The sequence below is a fragment of the Nerophis lumbriciformis genome, linkage group LG26 (genome assembly GCF_033978685.3).
Source record: "Nerophis lumbriciformis linkage group LG26, RoL_Nlum_v2.1, whole genome shotgun sequence".
Classification (NCBI taxonomy): domain Eukaryota; kingdom Metazoa; phylum Chordata; class Actinopteri; order Syngnathiformes; family Syngnathidae; genus Nerophis; species Nerophis lumbriciformis.
Window position 1 is genome coordinate 14,011,058 of NC_084573.2, and position 14,649 is coordinate 14,025,706.

The following is a 14,649-nucleotide window of genomic DNA, read 5'->3' on the forward strand; positions in this document are numbered from 1 at the left end:
CATTCTAATGAAATAGTACTAAAAGTAATATTATTTGTAGGCCGACTCATTGTTCATTTTATTTTTATTTGACTTTTGTTATTATGAAGTAATGTATTTTGTATGCCGACTTCAATATTAAAACAAAAGTAACCCCAGAAAATGTGTAAAGTACATATAATTATACATATATTTTTAATTTTCCTGAGGGAACTCTCCTGAAGGAATCAATAAAGTGCTATCTATCTATCTATATAAAGTGCAAACTTAAAAAAACAACAACATTTTAATGAAATAGTATTAACAATAATATTATTTGTAGGCCTACTCATTGTTCATTGTGTTGTTATAAAGTAATGTATTTTGTGTGCCAACTTCAATATTAAAACAAAAATAACCCCAGAAAGTTAGTATAGTACATATAAAGTGCAAACTTAAAAAAACAAAACATTTTAATGATATAGTATTACAAATAATATTATTTGAAGGCCTACTCATTGTTCATTTTATTTTTATTGTTATAAAGTAATGTATTTTGTGTGCCAACTTCAATATTAAAACAAAAATAACCCCAGAAAGTTAGTATGATACATATAAAGTGCACACTTAAAAAAGAAATTTTTTTTTTAATGATATAGTATTAAAAATAATATTATTTGTAGGCCTACTCATTGTTCATTTTATTTTTATTGTTATAAAGTAATGTATTTTGTGTGCCAACCTAAATATTATAACAAAAGTAACACCAGAAAATTAGTATAATACATATAAAGTGCAAACTAAAAAAAACTAAACATTTTAATGATATAGTATTAAAAATAACATAATTTGTAGGCCTACTCATCGTTCATTTTATTTTTATTTGACTTTTGTTGTTATAAAGTAATGTGTTTTGTGTGCCAACTTCAATATTAAAACAAAAGTAACCCCAGAAAGTTAGTATAGTACATATAAAGTGCAAACTTAAAACAAAAAAAACATTTTAATGATGTAGTATTAAAAATAATATTTGTAGGCCTACTCATTGTTCATTTTATTTGACTTTTGTTGTTATAAAGTAATGCAATTTGTATGCCAACTTCAATAATAAAACAAAAGTAACCCTAGAAAATTAGTATAGTACATATAGAGTGCAAACTTAAAAAAAACACAATTTAATGATGTAGTATTAAAAATAATATTATTTGTAGGCCTACTCATTGTTCATTTTATTTTTATTTTACTTTTGTTCTTATGTAATGTATTTTGTGTGCCCAAAAAAAAGTATAGTACATATAAAGTGCAAATAAAAAAACTAAAAAAAACATTTTAATGACATAGTATTAAAAATAATATTATTTGTAGGCCAACTCATTGTTCATTTTGTTGTTATAAAGTAATGTATTTTGTGTGCCAACTTAAATATTATAAAACAAGTAACACCAGAAAATTTGTATAAGACATATAAAGTGCAAACTTAAAAAAACAAAAAACATTTTAATGATATAGTATTAAAAATAATATTATTTGTAGGCCTACTCATCGTTCATTTTATTTTTATTTGACTTTTGTTGTTATAAAGTAATGTGTTTTGTGTGCCAACTTAAATATTATAACAAAAGTAACATCAGGAATTTGTAAAATACATATAAAGTGCAAACTTAAATTATTCTGTTATTCTGATGTATATTTACAGTAAGGTCTGTTATTTGCCTTTCATAAAGAGGTACATGTATGGTTAATTCCAAAAATACCATCATTTGGATATTTATGGCTGGAAAATGACACAAGTAACATCTTATTTCCATTATTTTTCCGAAAATGCAATCATTTGCAGTTGATTAGAATGCTCTTTATATGCCACTGGTTAGCAGGTTCCAACAACATGTGTTGTTCCTGTTTAACTGTCAGAGAAGTGAATCATTTAAAAAAAAGGAAAATGGAAAAGACAACTTTTTAAAGTGTTTTGGCACTTTTTTGTGTCATTTGCGGCTAAAGAAACCAAAAACTCAACATTGCTGAGACTCCCGAATTTCAGTGCCTCTCCCGAAAATCTGCCGGGACAACCATTCTCCCGAATTTCTCCCGATTTCCAGCCAGACAACAATATTGGGGGCGTGCCTTAAGAGCACTGCCTTTAGCGTCCTCTCTCACCTGAAAAGGAGACTATTATATATGTCTCCATTATCCATAGGTTTATCTATAACCCATAAAGTAGGCAGGCACGGAGCTATTTCTCAGCGTGGGTTTATTCCAGCCGGCACGTTAATACACTGACACACAACATCCGGATTCCCATCATGCATTGCTTCAAAACTACGGCAAGTAGTAATGTCCAAAAACATAACAGAGACGAAGCAGAAGAACGAAGAAGACACATGGCGACGACGAGGAAGAAGAAGAAGTACGCTTGCAAGTTCCAAAATGATTGGAAAAAATAATTTCAGTTCATCCAGGACAGCTGGAAGGGGAAGGGGTATGCTGCCTGCACATTTTGTAGATCAGACTTCTCCATTGAACACTGTGGCCGAACGGATATACTCATTCAAGAACTGATTATTTATTTATATATATATATATATATATATATATATATATATATATATATATATATATATATATATATATATATATATATATATATATATATATGTATATATATATATATATGTATATATATATATATATATATATATATATATATATATAAGAAATACTTGAAAATATATACACCCCCCCCATCTCCCGAATTCGGAGGTCTCAAGGTTGGCAAGTATGGTTACAAAGAGTCCCTTGAACTCAGACCTGGGCAGATGGAGAGGGGGTGTGACGGTCATATGTTGTCAATATTCAGTGTTTTATCGTTCATAGTTAAAATAGTAAATCCCACATTCCTTATTTTCATGTACATTGTGGGTGTCTCATTCGGTAAAAAAAACGTAAAATTCCATTCCATTTTTTAAGGCGGTCTGTCAAAACGTTTTTAGCATTCAATCGGACATTATTGTCTTGTATTAGTGTTCCTAAAAATGAGATATACCGACCCCCAGACACAATTTTTCTCTAAATTTGGCCCCCAGAGTCAAAATAATTGCCCAGGCCTGTTTTAACTGTACATCTTATTTTTGTTTTGGGTACTGGGGGAGCCCTTCAATGTATATTTTGACAACCCTTCTTTGGTGTAATAATTGACACTGGAGATGTCTGATAATATCGGAAAGCCGATATTATCGGCCGATAAATGCTTTAAAATGTAATATCGGAAATTATCTATGTTTTTTTTTTTTTTTTTATTAAATCAACATAAAAAACACAAGATACACTTACAATTAGTGCACCAACCCAAAAAACACTCATTCACACAAAAGGGTTGTTTCTTTCTGTTATTAATATTCTGGTTCCTACATTATATATCAATTAGGGATGTCCGATAATATCGGCCTGCCGATATTATCGGCCGATAAATGCGTTAAAATGTAATATTGGAAATGATCGGTATCGTTTTTATTATCGGTATCGTTTTTTAAATTTTTTTATTAAATCAACATAAAAAACACAAGATACACTTACAATTAGTGCACCAACCCAAAAAACCTCCCTCCCCCATTCACACTCATTCACACAAAAGGGTTGTTTCTATCTGTTATTAATATTCTGGTTCCTACATTATATATCAATATATATCAATACAGTCTGCAAGGGATACAGTCCGTAAGCACAAATGATTGTGCGTGCTGCTGGTCCACTAATAGTACTAACCTTTAACAGTTAATTTGACTCATTTTCATTAAATACTAGTTTCTATGTAACTGTTTTTATATTGTTTTACTTTCTTTTTTATTCAAGAAAATGTTTTTAATGTATTTATCTTTTTTTTCTTTCTTTTTTTTTTTAAAGTACCTTATCTTCACCATACCTGGTTGTCCAAATTAGGCATAATAATGTGTTAATTCCACGACTGTATATATCAGTTGATATCGGTATCGGTTGATATCGGTATCAGTAATTAAAGAGTTGGACAATATCGGAATATCGGATATCGGCAAAAAGCCATTATCGGACATCCCCAATATCAATATATATCAATACAGTCTGCAAGGGATACAGTCCGTAAGCACAAATGATTGTGCGTGCTGCTGGTCCACTAATAGTACTAACCTTTAACAGTTAATTTGACTCATTTTCATTAAATACTAGTTTCTATGTAACTGTTTTTATATTGTTTTACTTTCTTTTTTATTCAAGAAATTGTTTTTAATTTATTTATCTTATTTTATCATTTTTTTTAAAAGTACCTTATCTTCACCATAACTGGTTGTCCAAATTAGGCATAATAATGTGTTAATTCCACGACTGCATATATCGGTTGATATCGGTATCGGTAATTAAAGAGTTGGACAATATCGGAATATCGCATATCGGCAAAAAGCCATTATCGGACATCCCTAATATCAATATATATCAATACAGTCTGCAAGGGATACAGTCCGTAAGCACACATGATTGTGCGTGCTGCTGGTCCACTAATAGTACTAACCTTTAACAGTTAATTTTACTCATTTTCATTAATTACTAGCTTCTATGTAATGTATGTGCGAATTCCAAGCTGCTGTTTTGAGACATGTTAAAAAAAAATGATGCACTTTGTGACTTCAATAATAAAAATATGGCAGTGCCATGTTGGGACTTTTTTCCATAACTTGAGTTGAAGTTGTTCTCTTATTTTGGAAAACCAAAACAAAATTAGGCATAATAATGTGTTAATTCCACGACTGTATATATGGGTATTGGTTGATATCGGAATCGGTAATTAAGAGTTGGACAATATCGGATATCGGCAAAAAAGCCATTATCGGACATCTCTAATTGACACACTTTTTAGCAACATTTAACAAGATGTGTCAATACAAAAGCAGGCCGGCTTTCATTTAACTGGAAATGATCTCATCACCATCGTGAGTGGCAACCTGAACAGGAAGCAGTTTGGAGAGGGCATATCCCAGTATTGTTTTTTTAATCAAAGCTTCTACTGTCCTCACTGTTTCATCCCATCAGTTGGGATGCTTTGGGGAGGTTGCGGGGGTGTCATATCTGGCTCCGATCTTCGTGTGAACTGGAGAGACAGTACACAGGATGGATGTGTTTGAGGGCCAAAAAACCTCACTTGGTCCAGAGGAAGTCTGCTTGATTCACTGGGAGCGCTTGGCCCCGGCTTCCTTGTGAAAGTGGTGTTGCTCCAGGGAGAATGACGTGGACAGGAACCTCCCCTCACAGCTCCGGGGTTTGTGACTCCGGTTTTCACAGGATGTATGGGACAGCGGGGGCAGCAGAGGGGGTAGCGAGTATGAGGGCTCCACTTTGAAGTTTGTTTGTCCGGTAGTAGCCGAGGCTGGGAAAGTGCATGGCTGCTGCCTCCTCACTGTAATTTTAGCTCTGCTCCATCTTGTAAAAAATGATTACCGTATTTTCCGGACCATAGGGCGCACGGGATTATAAGGCGCACTGCTGATGAGTGGGTCTATTTTCATACAAAAGGCACACCGTAAATAATAACGTAAATAACCGCCATAACCACAACACCAGGGGGAGCTCCACAAACCATGTTAAACCCAGATTCCGATCTAACAAAGGTCTTAAAAGGGAACATTATCACCAGACCTATGTAAGCGTCAATATATACCTTGATGTTGCAGAAAAAAAGACCATATATTTTTTTAGCCGATTTGCGAACTCTAAATGGGTCAATTTTAGCGAATTAAACGCCTTTCTAATATTCGCTCTCGGAGCGATGACGTCACAACGTGGCGTCACATCGGGAAGCAATCCGCCATTTTCTCAAACACCGAGTCAAATCAGCTCTGTTATTTTCCGTTTTTTCGACTGTTTTCCGTACCTTGGAGACATCATGCCTCGTCCGTGTGTTGTCAGAGGGTGTAACAACACGAACAGGGACGGATTCAAGTTGCACCAGTGGCCCAAAGATGCGAAAGTGGCAAGAAATTGGACGTTTGTTCTGCACACTTTACCGACGAAAGCTATGCTACGACAGAGATGGCAAGAATGTGTGGATATCCTGCGACACTCAAAGCAGATGCATTTCCAACGATAAAGTCAAAGAAATCTGCCGCCAGACCCCCATTGAATCTGCCGGAGTGTGTGAGCAATTCAGGGACAAAGCACCTCGCTAGCACGGCAAGCAATGGCGGCACTTTGTTCCCGCAAACGAACGAACTAAACCCCCTATCGACCCTAGCTTCCCTGGCCTGCTGACATCAACTCCAAAACTGGACAGATCAGCTTTCAGGAAAAGAGCGCGGATGAGGGTATGTCTACAGAATATATTAATTGATGAAAATTGGACTGTCTGCACTCTCAAAGTGCATGTTGTTGCCAAATGTATTTCATATGCTGTAAACCTAGTTCATAGTTGTTAGTTTCCTTTAATGCCAAACAAACACATACCAATCGTTGGTTAGAAGGCGATCGCCGAATTCGTCCTCGCTTTCTCCCGTGTCGCTGGCTGTCGTGTCGTTTTCGTCGGTTTCGCTTGCATACGGTTCAAACCGATATGGCTCAATAGCTTCAGTTTCTTCTTCAATTTCGTTTTCGCTACCTGCCTCCACACTACAACCATCCGTTTCAATACATTCGTAATCTGTTGAATCGCTTAAGCCGCTGAAATCCGAGTCTGAATCCGAGCTAATGTCGCTATAGCTTGCTGTTCTTTCTGCCATGTTTGTTTGTGTTGGCTTCACTATGTGACGTCACAGGAAAATGGACGGGCACTTTGAAGCTTTTTTTAGGGATATTGCGTGATGGGTAAAATTTTGAAAAAAACTTCGAAAAATATAATAAGCCACTGGGAACTGATTTTTAATGGTTTTAACAATTCTGAAATTGTGATGATGTTCCCCTTTAACTCATTCTCTTTCTATGCCACATCAATATGGAATGCACTCCCAACAGGTGTAAAAGAAAGCGCATCTCTATCCTCCTTCAAAACCGCACTAAAAGAACACCTCCAGGCAACTACAACCCTAAACTAACACCCTCCCCCCACCACATCCCACCTCCCCTGATTGCAATTAATCAAATGTAAATAATCAAGTGTATATACTTGTTCTTATGCTTTCTGAGCTCACTATGTTCACTGCTCGCTGTACATATCCTACCAAGTCAGACCTACACTGTTTCAATGTCCATTTCTCTGATGATATATAAACCCCGTTTCCATATGAGTTGGGAAATTGTGTTAGATGTAAATATAAACGGAATACAATGATTTGCAAATCATTTTCAACCCATATTCAGTTGAATATGCTACAAAGACAACATATTTGATGTTCAAACTGATAAACTTTTTTTTTTTTTTTTCAAATAATCATTAACTTTAGAATTTGATGCCAGCAACACGTGACAAAGAAGTTGGGAAAGGTGGCAATAAATACTGATAAAGTTGAGGAATGCTCATCAAACACTTATTTGGAACATCCCACAGGTGAACAGGTAAATAGGGAACAGGTGGGTGCCATGATTGGGTATAAAAGTAGATTCCATGAAATGCTCAGTCATTCACAAACAAGGATGGGGCGAGGGTCACCACTTTGTCAACACATGCGTGGGCATATTGTTGAACAGTTTAAGAAAAACCTTTCTCAACCAGCTATTGCAAGGAATTTAGGGATTTCACCATCTACGGTCCGTAATATCATCAAAGGGTTCAGAGAATCTGGAGAAATCACTGCACGGAAGCAGCTAAGCCCGTGACCTTCGATCCCTCAGGCTGTACTGCATCAACAAGCGACATCAGTGTGTAAAGGATATCACCACATGGGCTTAGGAACACTTCAGAAACCCACTGTCAGTAACTACAGTTGGTCGCTACATCTGTAAGTGCAAGTTAAAACTCTCCTATGCAAGGCGAAAACCGTTTATCAACAACACCCAGAAACGCAGTCGGCTTCGCTGGGCCTGAGCTCATCTAAGATGGACTGATACAAAGTGGAAAAGTGTTCTGTGGTCTGACGAGTCCACATTTCAAATTGTTTTTTGGAAACTGTGGACGTCGTGTCCTCCGGACCAAAGAGGAAAAGAACCATCCGGATTGTTATAGGCGCAAAGTTGAAAAGCCAGCATCTGTGATGGTATGGGGGTGTATTAGTGCCCAAGACATGGGTAACTTACACATTTGTGAAGGCGCCATAATGCTGAAAGGTACATACAGGTTTTGGAGCAACATATGTTGCCATCCAAGCAACGTTACCATGGACGCCCCTGCTTATTTCAGCAAGACAATGCCAAGCCACGTGTTACATCAACGTGGCTTCATAGTAAAAGAGTGCGGGTACTAGACTGGCCTGCCTGTAGTCCAGACCTGTCTCCCATTGAAAATGTGTGGCGCATTATGAAGCCTAAAATACCACAACGGAGACCCCCAGACTGTTGAACAACTTAAGCTGTACATCAAGTAAGAATGGGAAATAATTCCACCTGAGAAGCTTAAAAAATGTGTCTCCTCAGTTCCCAAACGTTTACTGAGTGTTGTTTAAAGGAAAGGCCATGTAACACAGTGGTGAACATGCCCTTTCCCAACTACTTTGGCACGTGTTGCAGCCATGAAATTCTAAGTTAATTATTATTTGCAAAAAAAAAAATAAAGTTTATGAGTTTGAACATCAAATATCTTGTCTTTGTAGTGCATTCAATTGAATATGGGTTGAAAAGGATTTGCAAATCATTGTATTCCGTTTATATTTACATCTAACACAATTTCCCAACTCATATGGAAACGGGGTTTGTAATTGTTGATGACTGAAGTGCTGATATCAACCAAACCTAACCCCCCCGCCCCAACCCCCTCCACATCTCACCCCCCGGATTGTAAATAACATAAATAATTCAATGTATATACTCTGATGATTAACTTGTGTGATGACTGTATTATGCTGATAGCATATATTTGTAACATGAATTGATTAACGTGGGCCCCGACTTAAACAAGTTGAAAAACGTATTCGGGTGTTACCATATAGTGGTCAATTGTACGGAATATGTACTGAACTGTGCAATCTACTAATACAAGTCTCAATCAATCAAACTGGATTATAAGGCGCATTAAAGTGGCCATATTAGGATTTTTTCTTTCTTTTTTGTTAAGTACATACAGTCGTGGTCAAAAGTTGACATACACTTGTAAAGAACATAATATCATGGCTGTCTTGAGTTTCCAATAATTTCTATGCTCTTATTTTTTTGTGATAGAGTGATTGGAGCACATACTTGTTGGTCACAAAAAACATTCATGAAGTTTGGTTCTTTTATGAATTTATTATGGGTCTACTGAAAATGTGAGCAAATCTGCTGGGTCAAAAGTATACATACAGCAATGTTAATATTTGCTTACATGTTCCTTGGCAAGTTTCACTGCAATAAGGCGCTTTTGGTAGCCATCCACAAACTTCTGCTTGAATTGTTGACCACTCCTCTTGACAAAATTGGTGCAGTTCAGCTAAATTTGTTGGTTTTCTGACATGGACTTGTTTCTTCAGCATTGTCCACACGTTTAAGTCAGGACTTTGGGAAGGCCATTCTAAAACCTTAATTCTAGCCTGATTTAGCCATTCCTTTACCACTTTTGACGTGTGTTTGGGGTCATTGTCCTGTTGGAACACCCAAATGCGCCCAAGACCCAACCTCCGAACAGATGATTTTAGGTTGTCCTGAAGAATTTGGAGGTAATCCTCCTATTTCATTGTCCCATTTACTCTCTGTAAAGCACCAGTTCCATTGGCAAAAAAACAGGCCCAGAGCATAATACTACCACCACTATGCTTGACGGTAGGCATGGCGTTCCTGGGATTAAAGGCCTCACCTTTTCTCCTCCAAACATATTGCTGGGTATTGTGGTCAAAACAGCAAATTTTTTGTTTCATCTGACATCACATGGACAAAGATAAGACCTTCTGGAGGAAAGTTCTGTGGTCAGAAGAAACAAAAATTGGGTTGTTTGGCCACAATACCCAGCAATATGTTTGGAGGAGAAAAGGTGAGGCCTTTAATCCCAGGAACACCATGCCTACCGTCAAGCATGGTGGTGGTAGTATTATGCTCCGGGCCTGTTTTTCTGCCAATGGAACTGGCTAAATCAGGCTAAAATTAAGGTTTTAGAATGGCCTTCCCAAAGTCATGACTTACCGTATATTACCAAATAGTAGTCCGGGCGTTTATTTCACAAAATGGGGTCAGACCCCGGGGCGACTATTAGGACAAGGGCGGTTATTTGCACAAGGCTTTTATTTATTTTTGCACCAGCCTGCACCAGGCCATTATTTGGTTACAATGGTTACTGTCCAGTATTTTTTTTTCGTACAAAAAACTTTAAAAGGGAACATTATCACAATTTCAGAATGGTGAAAACCATTAAAAATCAGTTCCCAGTGGCTTATTATATTTTTCGAAGTTTTTTTCAAAATTTTACCCATCATGCAATATCCCTAAAAAAAGCTTCAAAGTGCCTGATTTTAACCATCGTTATAAACACCCGTCCATTTTCCTGTGACGTCACATAGTGAATACAAACAAACATGGTGGAAAGAACAGCAAGATATAGCGACATTAGCTCGGAAAAAAAAAAAATTAAATTGTTAAATGTATCCAGTGATTATACTATAAAGTTATTTTCCATTTAACTTCACCAGTTTTAGATTATTTTTATTCAAAATCGCTGAATTTTCACATTTGCCGTTCAAATACTGAGAAGAGACGGTGTGGTGAACAGCAGCCAGTCGAGACACGTCACTCAGTGCCTCAACATGGATTGCGGACTCGGCTAACTGCTGGTCTGCTGTGCAGTGAGACCGTATTGCTATATGAACTATATTATACATTTCCATAGTTTAGTTAGCTGAGGTATATAATGTACAGTGTATTTTGTCAACAACTGTATGTGTGTAACGCATTTCTTGTGCTGAGCGATCAAAAAACGGCTGCAAAAGACGCACTGGCTGAGGCTCGCCTACTGCACCCCCGCCGTAGAATGCACAGCAACCCCTGACGGGAGTGTTATATCAACTAAAGCCCACACTTAAACTTTCCACGTGCAAGATTGAATCTATTTAAAAAAGTTATTTCATAAGAAGCCAAAAAGTGCAAAAACAATAATGTTCGTGTTGGAGGAGTTGTGAATGACTGCAGGGCCACAACATTATGTACACCTGCAGACTGAAATGATTGGAAACTGATTGGACATTATGTTCTTTACAAGTGTATGTCAACTTTTGACCACGACTGTAACTCCACATGTGTTCATTCATAGTTTTGACGCCTTCAGTGACAATCTACAATGTAAGTAGTCATGAAAATAAAGAAAACGCATTGAATGAGGAGAAGGTGTGTCCAAACTTTTGGCCTGTACTGTATATGTATTATTGAATGCCATTGAGATAAAACGCCCTAACCCTGAGCTATTGAAAAGCTAGAATTTTAGGGGAAATAAACCAACCCATCTAAAACTGTGGCTATCTCCCTTCAGGCCTCGACCTCTGAGTGCAGCACAGTCATGTTAACCTCAGAAGGGTCGCCACAGAGCACAGGGGGGGTCATGGCGGCGGCGGGTGCAGACATGACATCATGGAGCGAGGCGGACTTTGAGGATAAGTGCACGTACATAGTGAAGGACCAGCCTTTGGATGAAGAGTCCCCGAAGAGCAGCAAGACGCGAGCGGCGCGATCCCTGCCCAGGAACTTGGCCCTGAAACGCCGCCTGGACTCAGCACAGGTACTCGGGGAAAGTGACACATATTCGGACATGTTTCCGTTCTGCCTTGCATCCGCTCATCCATCATCAGGCAGGAAATACTTGACATGCTGTTGTCTAATTTCAGCCTTTGCTATGTGGAGACAAAGACCGAGGCACATAGCCTCAGGTGTCCGTGATTAGTAGCTACTTCGGGCCCTTTTTGTCCTAGCACTCAATTACGTCGTAAAGCAAACTGCAGGCACCGGACAGACGCCGCCTTTGGGTCAGCGGCTATAGGAAGTTTTATTTGCAGACAACATGGAAGGTGGTTCGTGTTTTACCCACAGCAGGAAAGTTATATAAAGCAGTGGTTCGGGGACCGGTACCGGTCCGTGACGCATTTGTTAGCGGGCCGGAGAGAAGCATTACCGTATTTTTCGGACTATAAGTCGCAGTTTTTTTCATAGTTTGGCCGGGCTCCAGTGTGACTTATATATGTTTTTTCCCTTTTTTATTATGCATTTTTGGCAGGTGCGACTTATACTCCGGTGCGACTTATACTCCAAAAAATACGGTAATTACCGTATTTTTTGGAGTATAAGTCGCACCGGAGTATAAGTCGCACCTGCCGAAAATGCATAATAAAGAAGGAAAAAAAAACATATATAAGTCGCATTTTTGGGGGAAATTTATTCGATAAAACCCAACACCAAGAATAGACTTTTGAAAGGCAATTTAAAATAAATAAAGAATAGTGAACAACAGGCTGAATAAGTGTAAGTGTAAAATATATGCTGTTTTTTTGTATTATTATTATGCATTTTTGGCAGGTGCAACTTATACTCCGGCGCGACTTATACTCCGAAAAATACGGTAAACCTTTTTTAAAGGACTGCATTTTCTCCAACTTAACTTTGGCCTGTCCCACTAGACCAGGGGTGTCAAACTTGTTTTCATTGAAGGCCACACCGCAGTCATGGCTGCCATTAGAAGGCCGCCTGTAACAGTAAATAATTAACGAATTTGCCTATGAATTAAAATATTTGAAAAAAAAAAATTACGTAAAGAGTAAAAAAAAATCTGCCGATTTTACCACTGTTTTTTTACAGAAAAAAAAACTGGCAGCTTAGTTGCCAGTAAAATATTGTACTGTAAAATATATGCTGTTTTTTTGTATCATTATTATGCATTTTTGGCAGGTGCGACTTATACTCCGGTGCGACTTATACTCCGAAAAATACGGTAAACCTTTTTTAAAGGACTGCATTTTCTCCAACTTAACTTTGGCCTGTCCCACTAGACCAGGGGTGTCAAACTTGTTTTCATTGAGGGCCACACCGCAGTCATGGCTGCCATTAGAAGGCCGCCTGTAACAGTAAATAATTAACGAATTTGCCTATGAATTAAAATATTAAAAAAAAAAATTACTTAAAGAGTAAAAAAAATCTGCCGATTTTACCACTGTTTTTTTACAGAAAAAAACTGGCAGCTTAGTTGCCAGTAAAATATTGTACTGTAAAATATATGCTGTTTTTTTGTATTATTATTATGCATTTTTGGCAGGTGCGACTTATACTCCGAAAAATACGGTAAACCTTTTTTAAAGGACTGCATTTTCTCCAACTTAACTTTGGCCTGTCCCACTAGACCAGGGGTGTCAAACTTGTTTTCATTGAGGGCCACACCGCAGTCATGGCTGCCATTAGAAGGCCGCCTGTAACAGTGAATAATTAACGAATTTGCCTATGAATTAAAATATATTAAAAAAAAATTACGTAAAGAGTAAAAAAAGCTGCCGATTTTACCACTGTTTTTTTACAGAAAAAAAACTGGCAGCTTAGTTGCCAGTAAAATATTGTACTGTAAAATATATGCTGTTTTTTTGTATTATTATTATGCATTTTTGGCAGGTGCGACTTATACTCCGAAAAATACGGTAAACCTTTTTTAAAGGACTGCATTTTCTCCAACTTAACTTTGGCCTGTCCCACTAGACCAGGGGTGTCAAACTTGTTTTCATTGAGGGCCACACCGCAGTCATGGCTGCCATTAGAAGGCCGCCTGTAACAGTAAATAATTAACGAATTTGCCTATGAATTAAAATATTTAAAAAAAATTACGTATAGAGTAAAAAAATCTGCTGATTTTACCACTGTTTTTTTACAGAAAAAAAACTGGCAGCTTAGTTGCCAGTAAAATATTGTACTGTAAAATATATGCTGTTTTTTTGTATTATTATTATGCATTTTTGGCAGGTGCGACTTATACTCCGGTGCGACTTATACTCCGAAAAATACGGTAAACCTTTTTTAAAGGACTGCATTTTCTCCAACTTAACTTTGGCCTGTCCCACTAGACCAGGGGTGTCAAACTTGTTTTCATTGAGGGCCACACCGCAGTCATGGCTGCCATTAGAAGGCCGCCTGTAACAGTAAATAATTAACGAATTTGCCTATGAATTAAAATATTTAAAAAAAAATGACGTAAAGAGTAAAAAAAATCTGCCGATTTTACCACTGTTTTTTTACAGAAAAAAAACTGGCAGCTTAGTTGCCAGTAAAATATTGTCCTGTAAAATATATGCTGTTTTTTTGTATTATTATTATTATTTTTACAACATATTATGGGGACGGCGTGGCGAAGTTGGGAGAGTGGCCGTGCCAGCAATCTGAGGGTTCCTGGTTCAATCCCCACCTTCTACCATCCTAGTCACGTCCGTTGTGTCCTTGAGCAAGACACTTCACCCTTGCTCCTGATGGGCCTGGTTAGCGCCGTGCATGGCAGCTGTGTGTGAATGGGTGAATGTGGAAATAGTGTCAAAGCGCTTTGAGTTCCTTAAAAAAGGTAGAAAAGCGCTATACAAGTACAACCCATTTACCATTTTAATGTAAATACAAATACAGTACCACTGTTTAATTTAATTTTGGCAACCCAGATGCCAGTTTTTTACTATG

The 14,649-nt window shown here is 37.4% G+C and overlaps 2 protein-coding genes across 2 annotated transcripts in view; one reads left to right on the plus strand and one right to left on the minus strand.

Annotated features, from left to right (window-relative positions):
• prep (prolyl endopeptidase) overlaps positions 1–14,649 on the minus strand; it is a 165,894-nt gene that overhangs the window by 103,592 nt on the left and 47,653 nt on the right. The window lies entirely within an intron of this gene.
• Positions 1–14,649, plus strand: part of prdm1c (PR domain containing 1c, with ZNF domain) — a 44,347-nt gene that overhangs the window by 518 nt on the left and 29,180 nt on the right. Inside the window, exon 2 of the mRNA XM_061986790.2 lies at positions 11,489–11,734. Coding sequence (XP_061842774.2) covers positions 11,489–11,734 — 246 coding nt within the window. The remainder of the gene's footprint in view (positions 1–11,488; positions 11,735–14,649) is intronic.